This window comes from Lepisosteus platostomus, chromosome 1, assembly GCF_059453375.1.
Source record: "Lepisosteus platostomus isolate fLepPlt1 chromosome 1, fLepPlt1.hap1, whole genome shotgun sequence".
NCBI classification, from domain to species: domain Eukaryota; kingdom Metazoa; phylum Chordata; class Actinopteri; order Semionotiformes; family Lepisosteidae; genus Lepisosteus; species Lepisosteus platostomus.
The window spans coordinates 3,093,272-3,110,452 of record NC_142611.1 but is presented as its reverse complement, the minus strand read 5'-3'; the positions used below and the strand labels follow the sequence as shown (position 1 = coordinate 3,110,452).

General features: G+C 40.5%; 1 protein-coding gene across 8 annotated transcripts in view; it reads right to left on the bottom strand.

Annotated features, from left to right (window-relative positions):
* Positions 1–17,181, bottom strand: part of LOC148677500 (sorbin and SH3 domain-containing protein 2-like) — an 85,393-nt gene that overhangs the window by 45,952 nt on the left and 22,260 nt on the right. For all 8 annotated transcript variants that reach the window (XM_088639504.1, XM_088639512.1, XM_088639539.1 and 5 more), the window contains exon 3: positions 915–969. In XM_088639504.1, coding sequence (XP_088495630.1) covers positions 915–924 — 10 coding nt within the window. In that variant the 5' untranslated portion in view covers positions 925–969. The remainder of the gene's footprint in view (positions 1–914; positions 970–17,181) is intronic.

The following is a 17,181-nucleotide window of genomic DNA, read 5'->3' as shown; positions in this document are numbered from 1 at the left end:
ACTCTGCTCCTCACTATACATGCTGTGACTGACATCTCCCCTGACCTTCTCTGGACACAACTGCAAGACGCTCTTGTGCATAAACAATAATTCATGATGTACAGAAAGCTGACATTATTGGAAGCTGAAGCAAAATAAACACTACAGAGGACACAAAAGAGACACCTGTGAATATGAAATATGAAAAGAATCTCTTAGCTGTAGTTAATTTTCTATTAATAGTTCAATGCCACCATTAGGCTGAAAAATATCTAGGCTTTGAAAATTCCTTCTTTTCAATACATTTTACAATTCACAGCTGTTACTTTGTAGATTGATTTTATTTTGTGAATGGCTTGTAGCAGGATCATTCACATACTGTATCTCTTCATGAAAGAATATTTGCTATTTTTTAGTTTGAACATACAATTTGGTTTAACATTTAAAACACTTAAGCACAACCTTTCCTATAAAAATAATGCAGCAACTATAACAATGTTCCCAGAACCTGTTTTGTCTATTTTAGCACATTTAGCACACAAATGGTCACTACACTATTTTCTTTGTCAGATGGACAATTATCACTACAAATTCTCTATATGTTCCGTTTTTCAAGAATGCTAGAAACTGCAGCACTAAGAAACATGATTGCTTTTAAAAGGTGCTACTGTATATAAAATGTATTTTTTTACTTTTACTATATTATTATGCACACTAAACCCATCGCTTTGATCACTGTCTGTAAGACATTGCCTGTGGATCTGTGCAAATTAATAAACATCTAGAGCCTTATAAAGTATGATGTCCTGGAAGTAACTTTCAATAAAAAAAACATACTGTACACTCTAGACTTCTGTTTTTGCTACACAAAGCCTAAACATTTCTAATCCTAAACTGGAAAAAAACAAAACAAATAGCAGTAGCCACTGACATACCTGTATTCATGGTGAATCTGTCGCTTTATTGTAATACTGTAATCGTCAGGCGATCCTACAAAAATAAATAAGGAGAATGTTTATCTCTGGACATAATTATAAATATCACACAGACAGAAGTATTCCCTTTCCTACATCGACTACTGTATAGAAATGCAAGAATATCCACTTCTGCTCAAACAGAATTCTTTCAATTTGATACCATCTGTAACAATTATATACAGAACAGACACACACTGAAGATTTAAAAAAACGCTGACCTGCAAACATAAAATATGTTTTTTAAATAAGTCATGCAGGTGCTCGAGAAGCCATTTTAAAATTTTGCCCACATCATTCAGGTTATTTTCAAGTTCTCTGAAGAGGCACACTTTGAACAAACCTATATTTCCAGGATATTAAAACAGGCTTACCCTGCAGTTTCTTTAAATGCTCATTAATTAAAAGACCCTAGTATCTACTATATAAAGTCCAAATAAATTAAAATCTGCAACAAATTACACTGGGGTGCTTCCAGCCAGCCAGGTGCACTTTAAAATATAATCACACTGGCAGCGAAAACATTACCAGGGCGAGTCTGTACCGAGAACGTGCAGTTAATAAAAACACTCAAGTCAATTATTTTATTTAAGTTGCGCTACTCTCAAGATTGATGGCAATTAAGTGTAACTCCACATCCAAACATCTGTGTTTCATGTTGACTGGAACGGCTACAGTTTTAAGCTACGTTCCGTCAGCCTGACTGAGGAGAATGTTCAGTCGACAGGGTCCCTGCAGGCCGTTAACTGTGCAGCACACACGATGAAGGATCGGCGCCTCGTGATGATTTACTGGGAGTGCGGGGATACTCAACCTGCAACCCAGCCCACCCACCCCAGAGCAGCGCTCCGATAGTACCAGCCCTTTAACTGCAATACTGATCCTGCCAGTGATTTTAGAAAGATCCTGAAATGGCACGGATTGGAGAGACCGCAGACACGAGCACGCCTGATCTGGGACCTAAGCTGAAGGCGGCAGGGATGCCGAGACCGGGACGTCCCGCATTTCAGCACTCACGCAAGCAGAGCTGTGTGAAAATACCTCGGGACAGGAGACATGCTTGGTGTACAAGACTGCCCGAGTGTACAAATATGTAAGCAGGGTCTAATCCATTACCTCCTCCTGTCTGTTAGAGCCTAATGAGTTATGACAGTGCAGCTATTTAAGGAACGTCCAGCACAGCCCCTGCTTTAACTCCAGCAACTGCTGGAGAAAGCACAAGAAAACAAAAAAAATACAACTAAATTCAGTTTAGTTCAACTAAAACTAAATTTCCCTTGCCTTTCCCTCAACAGTACTTTATGGTTGTTTGAATTCTCTTCTTCCTTTCTTCTCGCCTTTAAGCAGCTTAGGATAGAGTTATTAAATTAACGTCACATACTGTATATGTTTGTGGTTGTAGGAAAGCCTGTGTATATCAGAGAAGACACCTTTAAAGGCACTATATAAAATAAAGCTGTTTATTATTATATTACTATTTTTCTCCAAATGTGCTCAGCAGCGTAAGGGATACAAAGTATTTCATTAGCATCACATGAAATGCTTTATTTCTTTTATGGAGTTATTTTGATGTATTTTTTTTATTAGAGCCAATTTAAACACATACTTAAAAAAAAAAACTGAATTCAATACTTTTTACAAGTCTCTACGTCATTCAATTTACCCACTTAACTGTCATATTTTCAGAGCATTCAAATGCCTCTGATGTTACTGCTGCTCCTGCGTCAGTGTGTTGTTACATCTTCAGCAGAAAGGTGGCAGTGCTTAGTCCTTGGGCCTTGTGGAGAGTCAGCGTACCTTAGTGCCACAGGTTGATTACGAGGGGGAAAGGTGGCTTCAGCAAAATAACAGGCAAGTGTCACTCGAATGACACACTGTACGGTATGACACACCTGAACTGGATGATAAGCTAAAATAAAACCAGGTGGAGCTTCATCCCTGCCTTATGGCTCTCTGCTGACTCCTGGTTTGAAATAACGCACACCGTCTGTACAGCAAGCCAACGGCAGCTTACTGTACGTAAAGGAGCAATTACGGTAGCAGATGAACATGCACGCAGTCGTATTCTTGGTATAGATCGACACGTTACGTCTTACAGAAGGCTGCACGTGTTCAGGTCTGATATCTGTCTGGAAATGAAAAAGCTGTGTCATCATATCTTCTCTCACGCTGCTGTACAGAAAAAACATCACCTTCACCTTGTGATGTGGCTGTGGATTTAATATCCATTTGTTGCACACTAAAGTCAAGAAACGCTGAAAGCTTCAATTAGGATTCAGCTACTTAACATTCTAGTGCCAAAACATAGTGTGCATTTTCCTTTTTCGCAACCAAACTGAAAGGAAATACATTCATTGAATACGTTTTGATATCCTTCCCTGAAGTGAATGGTGGATATAATGATGGCAGCATGTGAGCAGACCCTGCTACTGACATACCGTGCTGCACCAGTACTCTCATATTCCTTGTACCAGTTAGTACACGGCGGCGCAGTGTCGTGTGACAGCACTGGAGTACAAATAGCAAAGGCACTGCACTTTAAACTTGGAAAACCAATCTGGCTACACACAAGTATTCGGTACCACTGAGGGTATAAAAAAGTTGCCCAAGCTGGAAATGCGGCAGGCTGGAGCCATGTCAAACGTTTGTGTGAAGTGTGAAGAGTGGGCTGTGTGGAAACGGGCCAACTCGGTGTCTTCACACCCAGCGACTGGGTCCGTTTTCAAGCGTGACATCCTGCATGCCCAGTAAATATCAGGCCAGTGGAAACAGCATGAAGAGATCCCAGCGAACTCACAAGACGCTTCACCGCTTCAGAACATCAGAACGACGAGAGAAAAGAAGAAAGTTCAGAATGAGAGGAGGAGGCCTATATCATTTGGTAGTTAGTAACCGAACCTAAAATCTGCTCAAGCTGCATCCTGAAAGAAAGTAGCGCGTTCCAGACTCCCACAGCACTAGAGGTAAAGAAGTACCTCCTGTTCTCTGTTTTAGAGACACTTCCATGTAGTTTGCACTAGTGACCCCTGGTTCACTGTTCATCCCAACTGAGCCAGGCAGCTGATCTTGAGATCGCACCACCCACCTATTAAAACGCAGCAGGGACTATACTTTCCATTGATTGATGTATAACTTGACAGCCAGGGAAGTCTGAGACTGAGAAGCCGACGGGGGCAGAAGCATGTCCTGGTCTTCCCGGATAAATTTCCACTCTGCTGTGGAGTCACTGATGAGTCGATATGGAGAGAAGGAGCAGGGTCAGGTTGAAATCAGGTGCAGGTTGAAATCGGCACTCAGGGAGGGATGGAGAGGGACTCAGTCTAACACAGACCTCACGGGATGCAGTGAACACAGATTGTTGTCATAATTTATATTTTTAAAAAAAAGCTATTTTCTCTCAAGTTGAGGCAACTGGGAGTAGGGATTCGGCGGAGAGACTTCCTGACTCAGGTTCTGCAGACCATGACCTGGGAAGGAGGACTGAGATCCACCACAGACATTAAGGATTAAATATGCCCAGCTCCCCCATACAAGTGCACACTGTATGAAATAAATTGGCTGAAATAAGCAGGACATTGCAGTATAATCTCTCTCTATATTAAGTTCAATGATGATTCTCTTTGGTCTAACACTTCACATTTTGGGAACCAATTTTTATCAACAGTTTTGCCACAAATGAGAACGACACTATACAATGCTCCTGTTTAGTCTGGTATTTGGCGGGTTTCATCCGTAGCGCCCCCGTTCACAGCCCTCACCCCGGACACAAGCCATTCCTCACGCCAGGGCCACTGTCCCCGTGGCGGAGTCTGGGTGATGTTCAGCTCGTGTTCAAGCAGAACAGAAACGGGCACACACGCAGAGGAAATGTAGGTCAGAGTGCCAGCCCTCCTTTCCTTCTCTGCAGTGTGCCTTCAGTCCCGAAGAGAGAGGTGTGCCGCGGGGACGTCGTGGAAAGAGACCACGCTGCCCGCTGGCATTTTAACGGACTGTCCGCACCGTTACAAGTTTGACTGCTGCCCACTGTCGATTTCAGCATTTAATAAACAACAATGAGTACGACAACATAAAATTCATGCCACGCACAACCTGGTAACACAGGATTCTCCTTAAGAGGAAAAAAGTGAGTGTTTACTGGGAAACAACACAGCAGGCCATATTGCTTCTACATCTGATATAATAACCAGGAGGAAAAAAAGCTTTTAATAACTGATGGAATATTACCATTATGATTTATCTTTACTTTATAACCTACTGTATAGCACTGATGCCTTTACTGTTCCCGATTCCAATATATACACAAAAATCTTAGCCAATTTGTATTTTTCTACTATTTTCACTCATTTTTTCCTCTTTGTCAACAGACATTTTGATGGTGGTGACATAAGGATATATGATAAACTTTGTAATAGCTTTCATAGCACTGAATAGGAAAACTGAAGTCAATGGTCATCTAAGGATAAGTCAATTGGATTTGATTGGTTAATGTGCTGGATTAGCGACAGCAATTCAATACATTATGCTGGCTCTACAATTCACCTTTTGTAGACGCGAATGTCAATGTGAATTATAACTGCTGAACGACAGGCATAGTTACTTTTCACCGGACTGAGCTGTATGAAATAACACTGAAATAACATTGAAAGTTGTCCTAATAGCACATACATTTGGGAAATTTCCAAGTTACAAAAACTGACACGTGGGCCACGTTCAACTAAGTGAAAGATTGCTTCTCACAGAGGCCTAAAGATGGCGAGAATCTAAACACAACCTCAAAATCAATCTCGCATGTAACTCCCCAGAAATCTTTAAAGCACACACAAAATACTACTTTATTTACACCAAACACGCCCAGCGTAATCAAAGAGTCGCACAGACCCATCAGCATTTAATGAAGGAGAGCAGTCTTGGAGACAACAGATGTGGCAGGCGGAAAAGGGATATTCAATCACTAAACTTTCAAAAACAACGTCGCCGTGGAATCTTGGTTAAACTAGAATTCCTGATGAAAAGAACATGGAAACATTTTTCGATCCCATCAACTGTTCAGCTCTTCATCCTCTCTGACAGCCGTGCTTAGCAGTGGGCAGACTCGCCACTGAGCCCTCTCTGCCAGCACTGACTGAGTGATTTATTTCGAACCGCTACGCTATGTTTGTACGGGTTGCGCTGGCAGGGCCTGATGAATTGCCAGCCAAGCAGCTAAGCCGGTCAATACCACAATCATATATAGAACCAAAGCAAATGGACTAAGAAAGCACTCTCAAGCTGACAACAACAGCCCCTCTCACCGCCATTCGCTCAATGTTGCTCATTGATTTTGCTGTTCCAGCACCACTGGGCGCCTTCCAGATGCAGCCTCTGCCGTGCAGGAACACAAACGTGCTGTAAAGAGCTCCAACTCCGGACGGAGGCTGCTGCCCTGCGCCAAAACGCTGCTCCAAGAAAACCACAGAGAGTCTATTTCTCATTCCGCACACCAGCTCCAAATCGATTAAGAAGTGCCTTAATTAGCACAAGTTATTACGTTTTCTAGGTCTCGGCTCGTTGACAGAATGTAGCTACTCTAAAACCTATAAGAATGCTCTTCAACAAGATCATAGTAGGGCCCTTTGTTTTATTTTTAGAAAAATGCCTTGTTTATTTAACTCGGCTACATCCCTGTGACCCTCGTATCAAAACAGAGGGTGATACTGAATGGTCCACGCTTTCCTCCAGAATGTACGCTGGTTCTTCCTGTTTGATTTTTATTTCCCTAGTACTCCCAGTTTGCAATTTCTTATTGCATTCCTGCATGCCTGCACAAACCTTTAACGGTCAGCCGGTGAGCCATCTGTTTTCATTCATCCTTAGAATACAAACTTGCAACACAGTCTGTACCATTGTAGCTAATTATTATTTTGCTACTTTGAATACAGATTGTGGCTCCTTGATTAAACAGCTGTGTTGTACATTCTTCCCACTTGTACTTGGTCAGCTAATGACAATATCATTATAAGGGAGAAAAAAAAACAATTGATCTACAACTAATATACAAAGAGGTAACACTCCACAAGTTGGTTTCTTTTCCAAGTTTCAGAACGTGTACTATACATGTAGATTTCAGAAAGTTGTGGGAAAGCCTCACAATTTGGAAGCACTGAATGGAATTGCGTGTAACAGCCATTCGTTGTAAATTCTCGGTTAAATGGCACCCTAACGTATGCATATAAATTATTCATGCAAAAAATGATGAGTGCTATAATTCAAGAGCCCAATGCACAGCTACAGGCAACTCAATGAGGGCCCATATTGAATGCATTGCATTGTGGTATCAGTAAGGCGTTTCTTACTGCTTACACTCACTAGCCATCAGTACTGATATTAAATGCTCTTAACGGCATCATAGGTGAGGAAAGAAAATCCAAGCTTAGATTGCACATTTCCATGCCGGAAGAAAGAAATTGGTGCTCTTGGCACATAAGGCCTTTGCTGCATTTGCTGTTGTAAATCTGGTCAGCTCTCCCTTGGTAACCCTGCTCTGTCCCCTGCTTAGTCTTATTTATAGTCTGTTTTCAGTTACCACAGTGCACCGGGTGGGCAAGGAGAGCTGCCCTCATGTTCTCACACTGCAGCATCCTTAGAAAAGTCACAGGAGGTCAGTGTCCCCGAGTGCCCATCAGCTATTAGCAATTACAGGACACAGTTCAGAGTAAAGATACTGTAACTGGAAGACATTCAGGGCCACATACTAACGGGGCTGAAGTGCAACAACTGTAAAGTTGCTATTTTTAAGATTCTTAATAATTACCGTACATGCTATTACATTACATCATTGATTATTTGGTGAACGATAATTCATCTTCCAACATTTTCAAGTGATCTGGTGAAAATGTCATACAGCATTCATAAACCATATTTCAATCCTCATTAAACAGGTAATATTGTACAGCAGGTTAAACATGTACTGTACCGTATGTAGCCTGTTTGCATTTTTGTTTGCACTCCATACTTAATTCATAACCTTTTTATACATTAAAGAAGTTAAGAACACTAAAAACATTCATACTGCCCTACACCCTAAAACACACTTTTATAGAAGAATGTGCAAAAGTTAAACAGTTAAAAGAGCTCTGATGCTTTGTCCACTGTTTATGAAAATAAGGCAACTCCTGCCCCCCTCTGGCTCCAGAGAATCGATAATCTACTTTACTTTTTTATTAAGAAACACATCTGTGATGTTAGCAGTTCAACCGAAATTTTCAACACCATCTATAAAATAAATTTCTATCACCTATCTAGACAATTAAAAGGAAATCTGACAAGAATTTAAAAGTCTGAACTACACCTACTGTAACTGCATTTCAGAGCACATTCCATTATTGATCTGGAACAAAGGATAATGATACAGCTTTGTAACACCACAAAGTCAGTCCTCCCTGTGTAGTCTCCAGGCCCACAAAACGTGTGCAGAGATGGCTGTTGGCCTATTTCTGATCCCACAGTTGTAATCATACTGTGCAATACTGTATGTTCTCTAAATTGGCTCCCGATATTCTATTCATTCTCCAATCTTATTTACTCATTATACTACAAGTGTATGTTATTTACAACCTACTGTAGTTAAAGGCAGCTATACAGATTGCAAAAATTGAAGGATGGAGGACAGAGTCAATTTCTGAATGTGTACTACGGCCTCCTGTTGATTTATGAGGTTTTGTCCTATGTTACTCCCTGCCTAAAGTGTTTGTGTGGCTGTTTCACAGTGTCCACAGTCCCTGCAAAATGCAAGCAGGGCATTTTCTGTCAATCAATATGCTATATGTCTTGGAGCAAATGGGTATCCTGCAATGATGTAATACATTCTGAGTTGCACTTTGACACAGTTTATGTCTGATGTTTATTTCTACACTCGCCTCTTACAACAGCCTAAAGATAAGATGAGGAGTGAAGAGACTCAGCCTGCTTACACGAAGGTACATTACAGATTATAGGATATCTTTACTGTATCCTTTAGAACAACTGTGGTACCACAGTTATACAGATTTCCTGTGCCATTGTTCCATGTTCATTTCAGATCTACAATACTAGCTCTGTGCATAGTTCTCATGCGCTGGGTGTGACTTGAGCACCCTTTAGTTAGTTACATATTTCTGTGAAAGCTATGGCTACAAGGAATAGGGATTTTATTTATAGTGGAACAAGTTTCACTTAAGGAGATTTACAAGCCAGCCGAGAATTCTCTGCATGGTTGAGTTTGAACAAAGTCTGTTACTCTCCATAAATTACCAAAACAGCCATTTGATTTTCTTATTATACAGAGCTCCACCTCTAATGAAACAGGCTTAACATGTTTAAACTCTGGAAACAGATCTGATCTGGTTCTTCTTAGTGGTATCTAGAAATTAAAATGGCTTTTTTTATTGGTTTTTCTCTGTTTAGTAGCACCGAAAGCCACATTTCGCTTCCATTCGGTCCTCTAAAAAAATGTTTCCATGCTTTCAAGACAATATACTGTAGTTTAGTGAAATATAGTTTACCCTACCCGTGAATTTCTATTGTAACGAAAGTTGAATGTGCACAGAGCTGTTAATATTTTTATATACGGCATGCCAGAGCAGGTTTGAGTAATGATAAAGTAAGGGCAATTGATTGCAAGAAACAGCTGGTGGTTTTCTGATCAGCACGGCGGTAATCACTCACACCTGTAATGGGAATATTCATCTATAAACAGCAAACCTGCTCTTGGTTTTTCTTAAAATATAGCGTATGGTAGGAGGTAAGTTCTCTCCACTGTATATGCTCAGTATCACATGTGTTTTAAATCACTTTGCTTCAGTAGTTCACCCTCTATTTGCACTGTAGGTCCCAGTCAAGGCCTCGTGAGTCCTGGATTACTGTCCCTGATTACCTGAGAGCAGGGATTCCTAACATACTGTACGACTCCCCCCTCCTATGACACGCTGATGAAGTTTGGAGACCTTAACACGACTGACAGGCGGCTCAATCTCCACAACCCCAAACGAACCCCAGGAAAAATAGTAATTCATTAGCCTTCTAAGTGCTCTCTTGAGACTGCACTTCATTTCCTCTTAAATGAGCAGATCGAATCTCACATTTCAAAAGAGGTTAAAAGCAAGCCACTCATTATTAAAAGGTATTAATCAGATGTGGTACAGTATCATGCTGCACTGCGCACTAGGAAGAACAGTTTTCTTGAACAGCCAATTAAAAAAAAAAGTGATATTAAAAAATGAACATCAAATTAACACAATTTGCTTAAATAGAACTAAACCATCAAGAATATTGAGATATTTCTCATCTTCAGTTCAAAATATATTAATTATTATTATTATTATTATTATCCCATAAATGTATCTTAATTTGTTCACACCACTCCATACAAACTGCATTTTGTACAAAAAACAATGTCACATTTTGTATTTAAAATCTTCTAAACTCTGCATTGGAAAGAAAAAATAAAAGATTCTAACCTAGTTAGTAGCTGGACTGTTCTTGCTTCTGTAATATTGCTTCAAGGAAAGCAATTCCAGTAATAGAATTTTTACTTTTAATGCCCACAAAATCAGAATGTTGGAATGTTTGAATAACTTAACACAAGACCTGGGTACAGGACTATTCTGAAGCTCAGGGTCATGCACTGTAAAAGTGGTGGAAGACGATAAGTCTCTCTTGAATAACTTTCCCCTGGGGGTACAGCTCTCGCCTTCCGTAGTGACATTGAGAGGATAAATGCCCCTCTTAAGGAAGGACGGCCACTCCTGTTTACCTTATTAGAGTGACAGAGAAGCACTGAAGTTTCAGAAGCATTGTTGTGAATTCTGCTCTACTTCTGCAGGTGCACTCTGACATGCAATGTGGATTCCAGGTCTGATCTACTTACCATAATTCCTAAAATAATCTGGGAGAGCACGGCAATGTGGACTGTGGAAAAGCAGGGTTAGCGTTGTTTTTTTGTAATGTGCTGCTGTTACAGCGTTAATTTATGCCTGTTTGTCACTCATGAGATTTGTCTTATAAAACCATCTACGGATTAAAAAAAAAAAAGAAATTCTTCTTAAACTGCGAATTATCTTGCAGGTTTGTGAGCTGCTACAGTTCTAGAGGTTATTTTGCTGCTGCGGCAAACAAATACTGTTCTAGAAAGGGGTTCTATAAAAAAATAGCTTCACAATAAAGAAAAAGCATAACATTTGACTTTGGAAAACAAATAAAGAAATGACTGAGCATGAACATGATGCCACACACACACAAGTTATGGATTAATTTGTAAATTGTTAAATTACAGTATTTTTATACTTTAAAAGGTGTTTTCAGTTAAAATGAAAATGGCATTTATATCACAGGCAAGCTTTGTCTGAAGAGCTAATGCTTTCTCTATAGAAGACAACAAAGTTTGTTGCGATATCGCATTTCTAGTGCAGATCTTCCTTTAAATCATTGATAAACATATTTCAATACACTTCAGAAAATGTGCCCAGGATGTGCATATTGTGACGTCACAATGACTGTTTTTAGTAGAACAATGGTAGTAATGAGAGCAGGGGTGGAATCAGGAAATGTACAAATATTAGGCACAGAAATGCAGGAAATGCAGTTATGCAAGACAGTGATAGTGATCAAAATTAATTTCTGCAAGCCATTTTCATATGTTTTTGTTTACTACAGCTCTTAAATGCAGTTTCCAGGGGTAAATAATCATATATTCCATCACTTTTCAGATCTAAATCACTTGCCTTTAGCAGTCTTTAACACTGCTTGGCTTAGTGACCCAATGTCAAATGCAAGCTCATTCTGACAGGCAGAGTAATCGCACAATTTCTAAATCAAAGCTCGTGCACCTGCTGTTCCACAACAATTTCCTGTTTGTTTTCCGCCATCAGTTATATTAGATTATTAATATTGATTTTTAACACTACAATCAAATCCAGACCATGCCAGTCTGTTTCGCTTGACAACTAGATTTGATCACAAACACACAACAGATTTTTTTCCTTCTTAAGCACAATATCACCTTCAACAAGCCCTATAGCAGAACTTTAACAATCAATACAAGCTGCAGGTTTGTTAATTTGATTACTAATTTCTCCACTTAAATATACCGGTTTGACATGATCTTTTCATCTGTAACTTCAAACCATGATCGTGAATGCTGGAGAACACTCAAAGAAAAAATTAAACACAAAATCCCTTACCTTCAGAATGTTGATATCATGATTTTGACCCTTAACCTACAGTACAGAGCACATCTGTTTGTTCTGAACAACCGTGAGTGATAAAGAAAGTGTACCAACCGACTACACAAATGTGGGAATACAGCAGTTGGATTGCAGCAGAAATTACAATACAGTTGCCTTGAACTATAACCCCAGCCCACTGCTCTATACAAGGGCAAAGAGTATTTTGCAGCACACTATCATGTTATATAGTACAATGTCTGCATAATGACTACATAAAGTACAACACAACTGTAGAGGTAAAGATCTTCCACATACTTCTGCAGAGAAAATAACCTACTTCTATTCTTCTTTAGCTGTAGTTACTTTTAGTTCTCATTTATTACTAGGAGGAAGTTAGTATTATCTACTAAGTTGGAGTTCAATTATTTGTAATTTATATCATCCTGACAAATGGTTTTGGTAGAGCTAAGCTAATTTGAGTGGTGAACAAAAACTACATTTGACAACTACAGCTGATGCAGTTTAACCAAATCAATCTTTGCAAGTCGGGGAAAACTGAAATTTCATCCATCCAAAAACAAAGCAAGTTACTGTGTTGTATCCACTGCTAGGACACACTACACAAATCACACATTTCACTGAAATAGAGATTAATTCTTTGTTTTACAATTACGTCCACAATCATACAGGACCCACCATGAACACGTGAAGTAAGTAAAACTAACAGCAACTAACAGGAAGATGACTAATGAAATTACATAATACAGCATTGTACATTCTTAAACATTTGACAAGGAACTGATCTGACAACACAAGACGCAAAGGGTTTCCCATGTTTCTAAATTCACTATTCAACTGGGTTAATGCTGCTTTGTGCTCCGTGTTTGCTGGGCAAGTGTCAAATCATGAACGTGAAAAATCTTTAGCAACAAATTCCAAAGGACTAAAGACAGTCCATTATTTTATATAACATTGCATATCTTGCATTCTTTGGCACAGCACATTAGCTGAAAACAATAGTTCAAGTGCAGTTTCAGACCGCACTCTTGAACAAGAAATTAATTAGTCCTTCATGCTAATGGGAAGTAATTACTGGGCAGGATTCAACAGCTGAAGCCCTGAGCAGGACAGACACATCTTTATCACGATGGACAACATACTTTTTGAGAGCTTAACTGCAGACATCTGTTTTAAAAGAGCAGATTTTCTAGATAGCTGAAAGAATCACAGCGCCCGCTCTGGTGATCACAATCACGTGAGCAGAATTTAAATCAAGCCTCAGGATTCCAGGAAACTCACCAGCCTAAATGTGTTCACATTATAACATTATGAGAAACATGGAGCTCTAGAACAGCAGCTATAGTCCATGGAGACACAGACTGAATATTCAATACTATAAAGTAATGGTATAATTTATTTTTAATTTTTATTTGCCATATACTGTACAGAACGACTCTTGGTTTCATGACTGTAATCCTTAGTTCACTGCATTGTTTGTCTCTTTTACACATTTAATGCAGGGGAACATAGCTTTGCATATAAGCATGATTACACCTTAAGGAAGGGAAGGCTTAAAGACGTCTTAAAGAATTCTAGCAACTGCATAAACTCCTGCATTTAGCTTTTACAAAAAATACAGACAGTGGTTAAAAACAAACATGGGCCACCAATGGCAAATCTCTGAACAGGGTGCTGAGCCACCATGTGTGGCCAAAGTAACCTGTACGTCCTGTGGCACAGGGTCTCATAGCATCTGGAAGAAGGACGCAGCCCCATTTGTCCACAAGAAAGCAGTCAACTCACACCTGGTTGATGAAGGTGAAGGTGAAGAATGCCATCTCAGGCATCATTCCAGAACATCCCATAAACAGGGGTCATATCTAGTGACTGAGACATATGGAGAACTCGAGTGTCCTGATCATCAGGTCACTGGCCATCCACAGAGCTCTAAAGAAGGGGGAACTGTCATCCTGGACGATGGCTCTCCAGCCAGGAAGGAAATGCTGCAACATCAGGTGAACATGATCATTCAGTTCAACTAGGAATTAGCATGGGCTCTGCCTTCTAGGGGAACAAGTGCACCCACATCACGTCAGGAAAATATGCTCCACAACCTCAAAGAGCCACCAGAACCCTTCACTGTTGAAACCAAGCACCCAAGGCTGTGCTGTGCTGAAGTTTGGCGCCACACACGCACTCACCAGTTTGTGGAGAACATGGTGAAGGATCATTCATCTCCGCATATCACATTTCAGCCCTGCGCAGTAGCCCACTGCCTGTGATCTGTGCACTGGGGGTGGTGTTGAGTGGCTTGGGCATGGAAACCTGACTGATATCCTACTGTGTGGACTTCTTTTCAGACCCATTTTTTAATGCAGCTGGATGCTCTCACCATGTCAAACTGCAGTTACCTGATCTGCACTTCCTAATTCTTTTTTTTCGTCTTGCATTCAGGTTAACGCTTGATCCTGGAGTTTGCGTCTCTTTCATCCCATTGTCGCCCTTTGCCGATGTTTTTCCACTGGGATAGACATGCTGACATCAGCTTACACATCCTTGCTTGTGAAACAACAGCAATTTGGTCTTGTTCACTGATGCTCTTGCCAAATGAGCCCCAACAATTTTCAAGTCACTGAGGTTTCCTCTCGCAGCAATACTAGCTATAATTATGGCAAACAGGCCTGTCCAGCATTTTTCTACATTATGCAAAGAATGCTGGGATATCATTTGCTTAATGAATGAGCCACACCCATGTGGAAGCTTTCAATATACAGTACTTTATGTTGCTCATTTATTCAAGGTTGCTTTTGTGCATTACCTGTAGATGCACATTTTAGGCCTGTCTTGGAACCTCTTCCAAACATTTGAAAAGTAGCCACAGTAATTTATTAATGTATTCAGAAATGCTGCAAAAAAAAAACCCAACTTCTTCAAAAAACTGTCTGAGCTTGTTTTCTGAAACAAATACGCACAAACTGTGGGGGTGGATAATAGATTGTCCAGCTTGGATATCTGACTCATTGGACGTCCGGGTTTTCTTGAATAGTTTCGTAACGGCTAACTTGTGTTCTATGGAAATAAGAATTAAGCACATTGTCTTTGTTTTCATCTTTCAAGGACATAAAACTGGGGTGGGTAGGTGCGTTTCATGAAACATTAACTATTTTATGACGATTTAAAATGTGAAGTACCTAAAACAGTTTGGAAATGTTGATAAAATGGTTTATGAAACCATCCACTTTCTCCAAGTTAATAGACACATTCTTTTTTACTATCGTTTTCATCTGTTCCTAATGCTTGTAACTACTGTATAGCTAGAAGAGATGACTGGAATGTTGCCCTGCACCAGTTACTGCAGGCTGTGCACGTTACTGTGCGTATGTGTGCCCTCATGCAGCCTGTCGCCCTGCTCAAGGTGTAGCCTTGCCCCCTCTGAGGGATTGATTCTTAACCTATAGGTCAGGACCCCATTGTGGGTCAGGGGTTAAGCACAAATGGGCTGCCATTAAATTACGCGCTTAGCATTAACACTTGAAAATGATACACACAATATTTATTGTAACATACTGTTGGCTACAATTCTGGTGTCTAAAAGAAGAATTGTAAAGGGAAAACGGGAAGAAATGTTGCGAAGCTCTCCAACAGTAGCGCACTGAAACTTCAGTCTCACAAGGCAGAAAACTGATAGGGTCAGTTCCCAAGTAGCCAAAAACAGCACGGGAGGCATTTCATTCATTATCCAACTGCTTCTTCCAGTTCAGCAGCACGGGGAGCCGGAGTCTATCCTGGCAAGCAAGGGGCACAAGGCGGGATACACCCTGGACGGGACACCAGTCCACTGTAGGGCCCACAGACTCTCAGGCAAGGCGAGAGGAAACCGGAATGTCTGTAGAAATCCAAATGAACCATTTTTAATCGATGTGCCTGTGAAACAGATGTTTCACCACTGTCAGCCATGTTTCTGGCTGCACATGGCCGGCAGGAACATCTGTCAACAATCCCACAGTCACTCAGCGTGCTCTGCTGCAAAACAGGCAAAACCCTCGCGCTAACAGCTTTTAGTTCGGAAAGGGCTCGTTTTAAGTACTTTCAAGTTCAAGTGGGTTGTCAGTCCTACAACGTTGAAAACCACTGTTAAAAAGAATCATGTTTCTGAAAATGGATGGAACAGGTTCCTGTAGGACATTCTGCTTGAAACAACAGCACCAGCTCAACAGACACATAATCGAGATCACCCTACCGGGTGGCATTCCGCCCTCCGTGATGAGTTCCCTCCAGGAGTTTAAAATGTGCACAGTGTTTTCCGTGATATTTTTTTTTTCTCCTCAGGGTGGGCTGTTTGGGGAAAATGAGCAGAAATAGGGCAGGAAGGGCTTCCAAAGCAAACTCTCGTCTGGGCAATCCACATCATTCCGCACTATCAGGACCATGACATATATATATACACACTGTACAGGGTATGCTTTTTCACACCGATCGCCAGGGACACTTTTCTTAATCAATTATTCATTCCTGCTGCACATGAAAAGGAACATTTCACATCCAACAGCACAGCCACTGTCTAGAACCGCTGCTTGTTCACAGCTCGGCATACTCGCCATCTGGACATCATCTGTCTGCGAGCAATGTCAAAGGCACTGTTCAGCTCTCAATACTTTCACTGCTTTCCATCACTCTGGACATTACGGGCACCACATAAGTGAATGTGAACAAAGGCATATGCATGAGTTTTCAGTTGGAAGGCCAAGGCTTGGGTATACAGTAGCTAGAACACAGAAATGTCATATATACAGAGACGCAATCAAACGTTTGGAATAAGAATAACTGCCTGCAAGAGGCAATTCGGGCCGCAAGAGCTGCAGGAACTGCACTGCCGCCCCCTTTTACTTTGCATGAATGAATTCATGTACATACTGTACCAGCTGAAATATATACCTACAGTAAAAATGCAATAACCTATATGAAAAAACTGGGTCTGAGCTGCTTGGTTAAGGGAAATTAATTAGATGGAAAAAGTAAAAAAAAAAAAAAAAAAATCTAACATTATT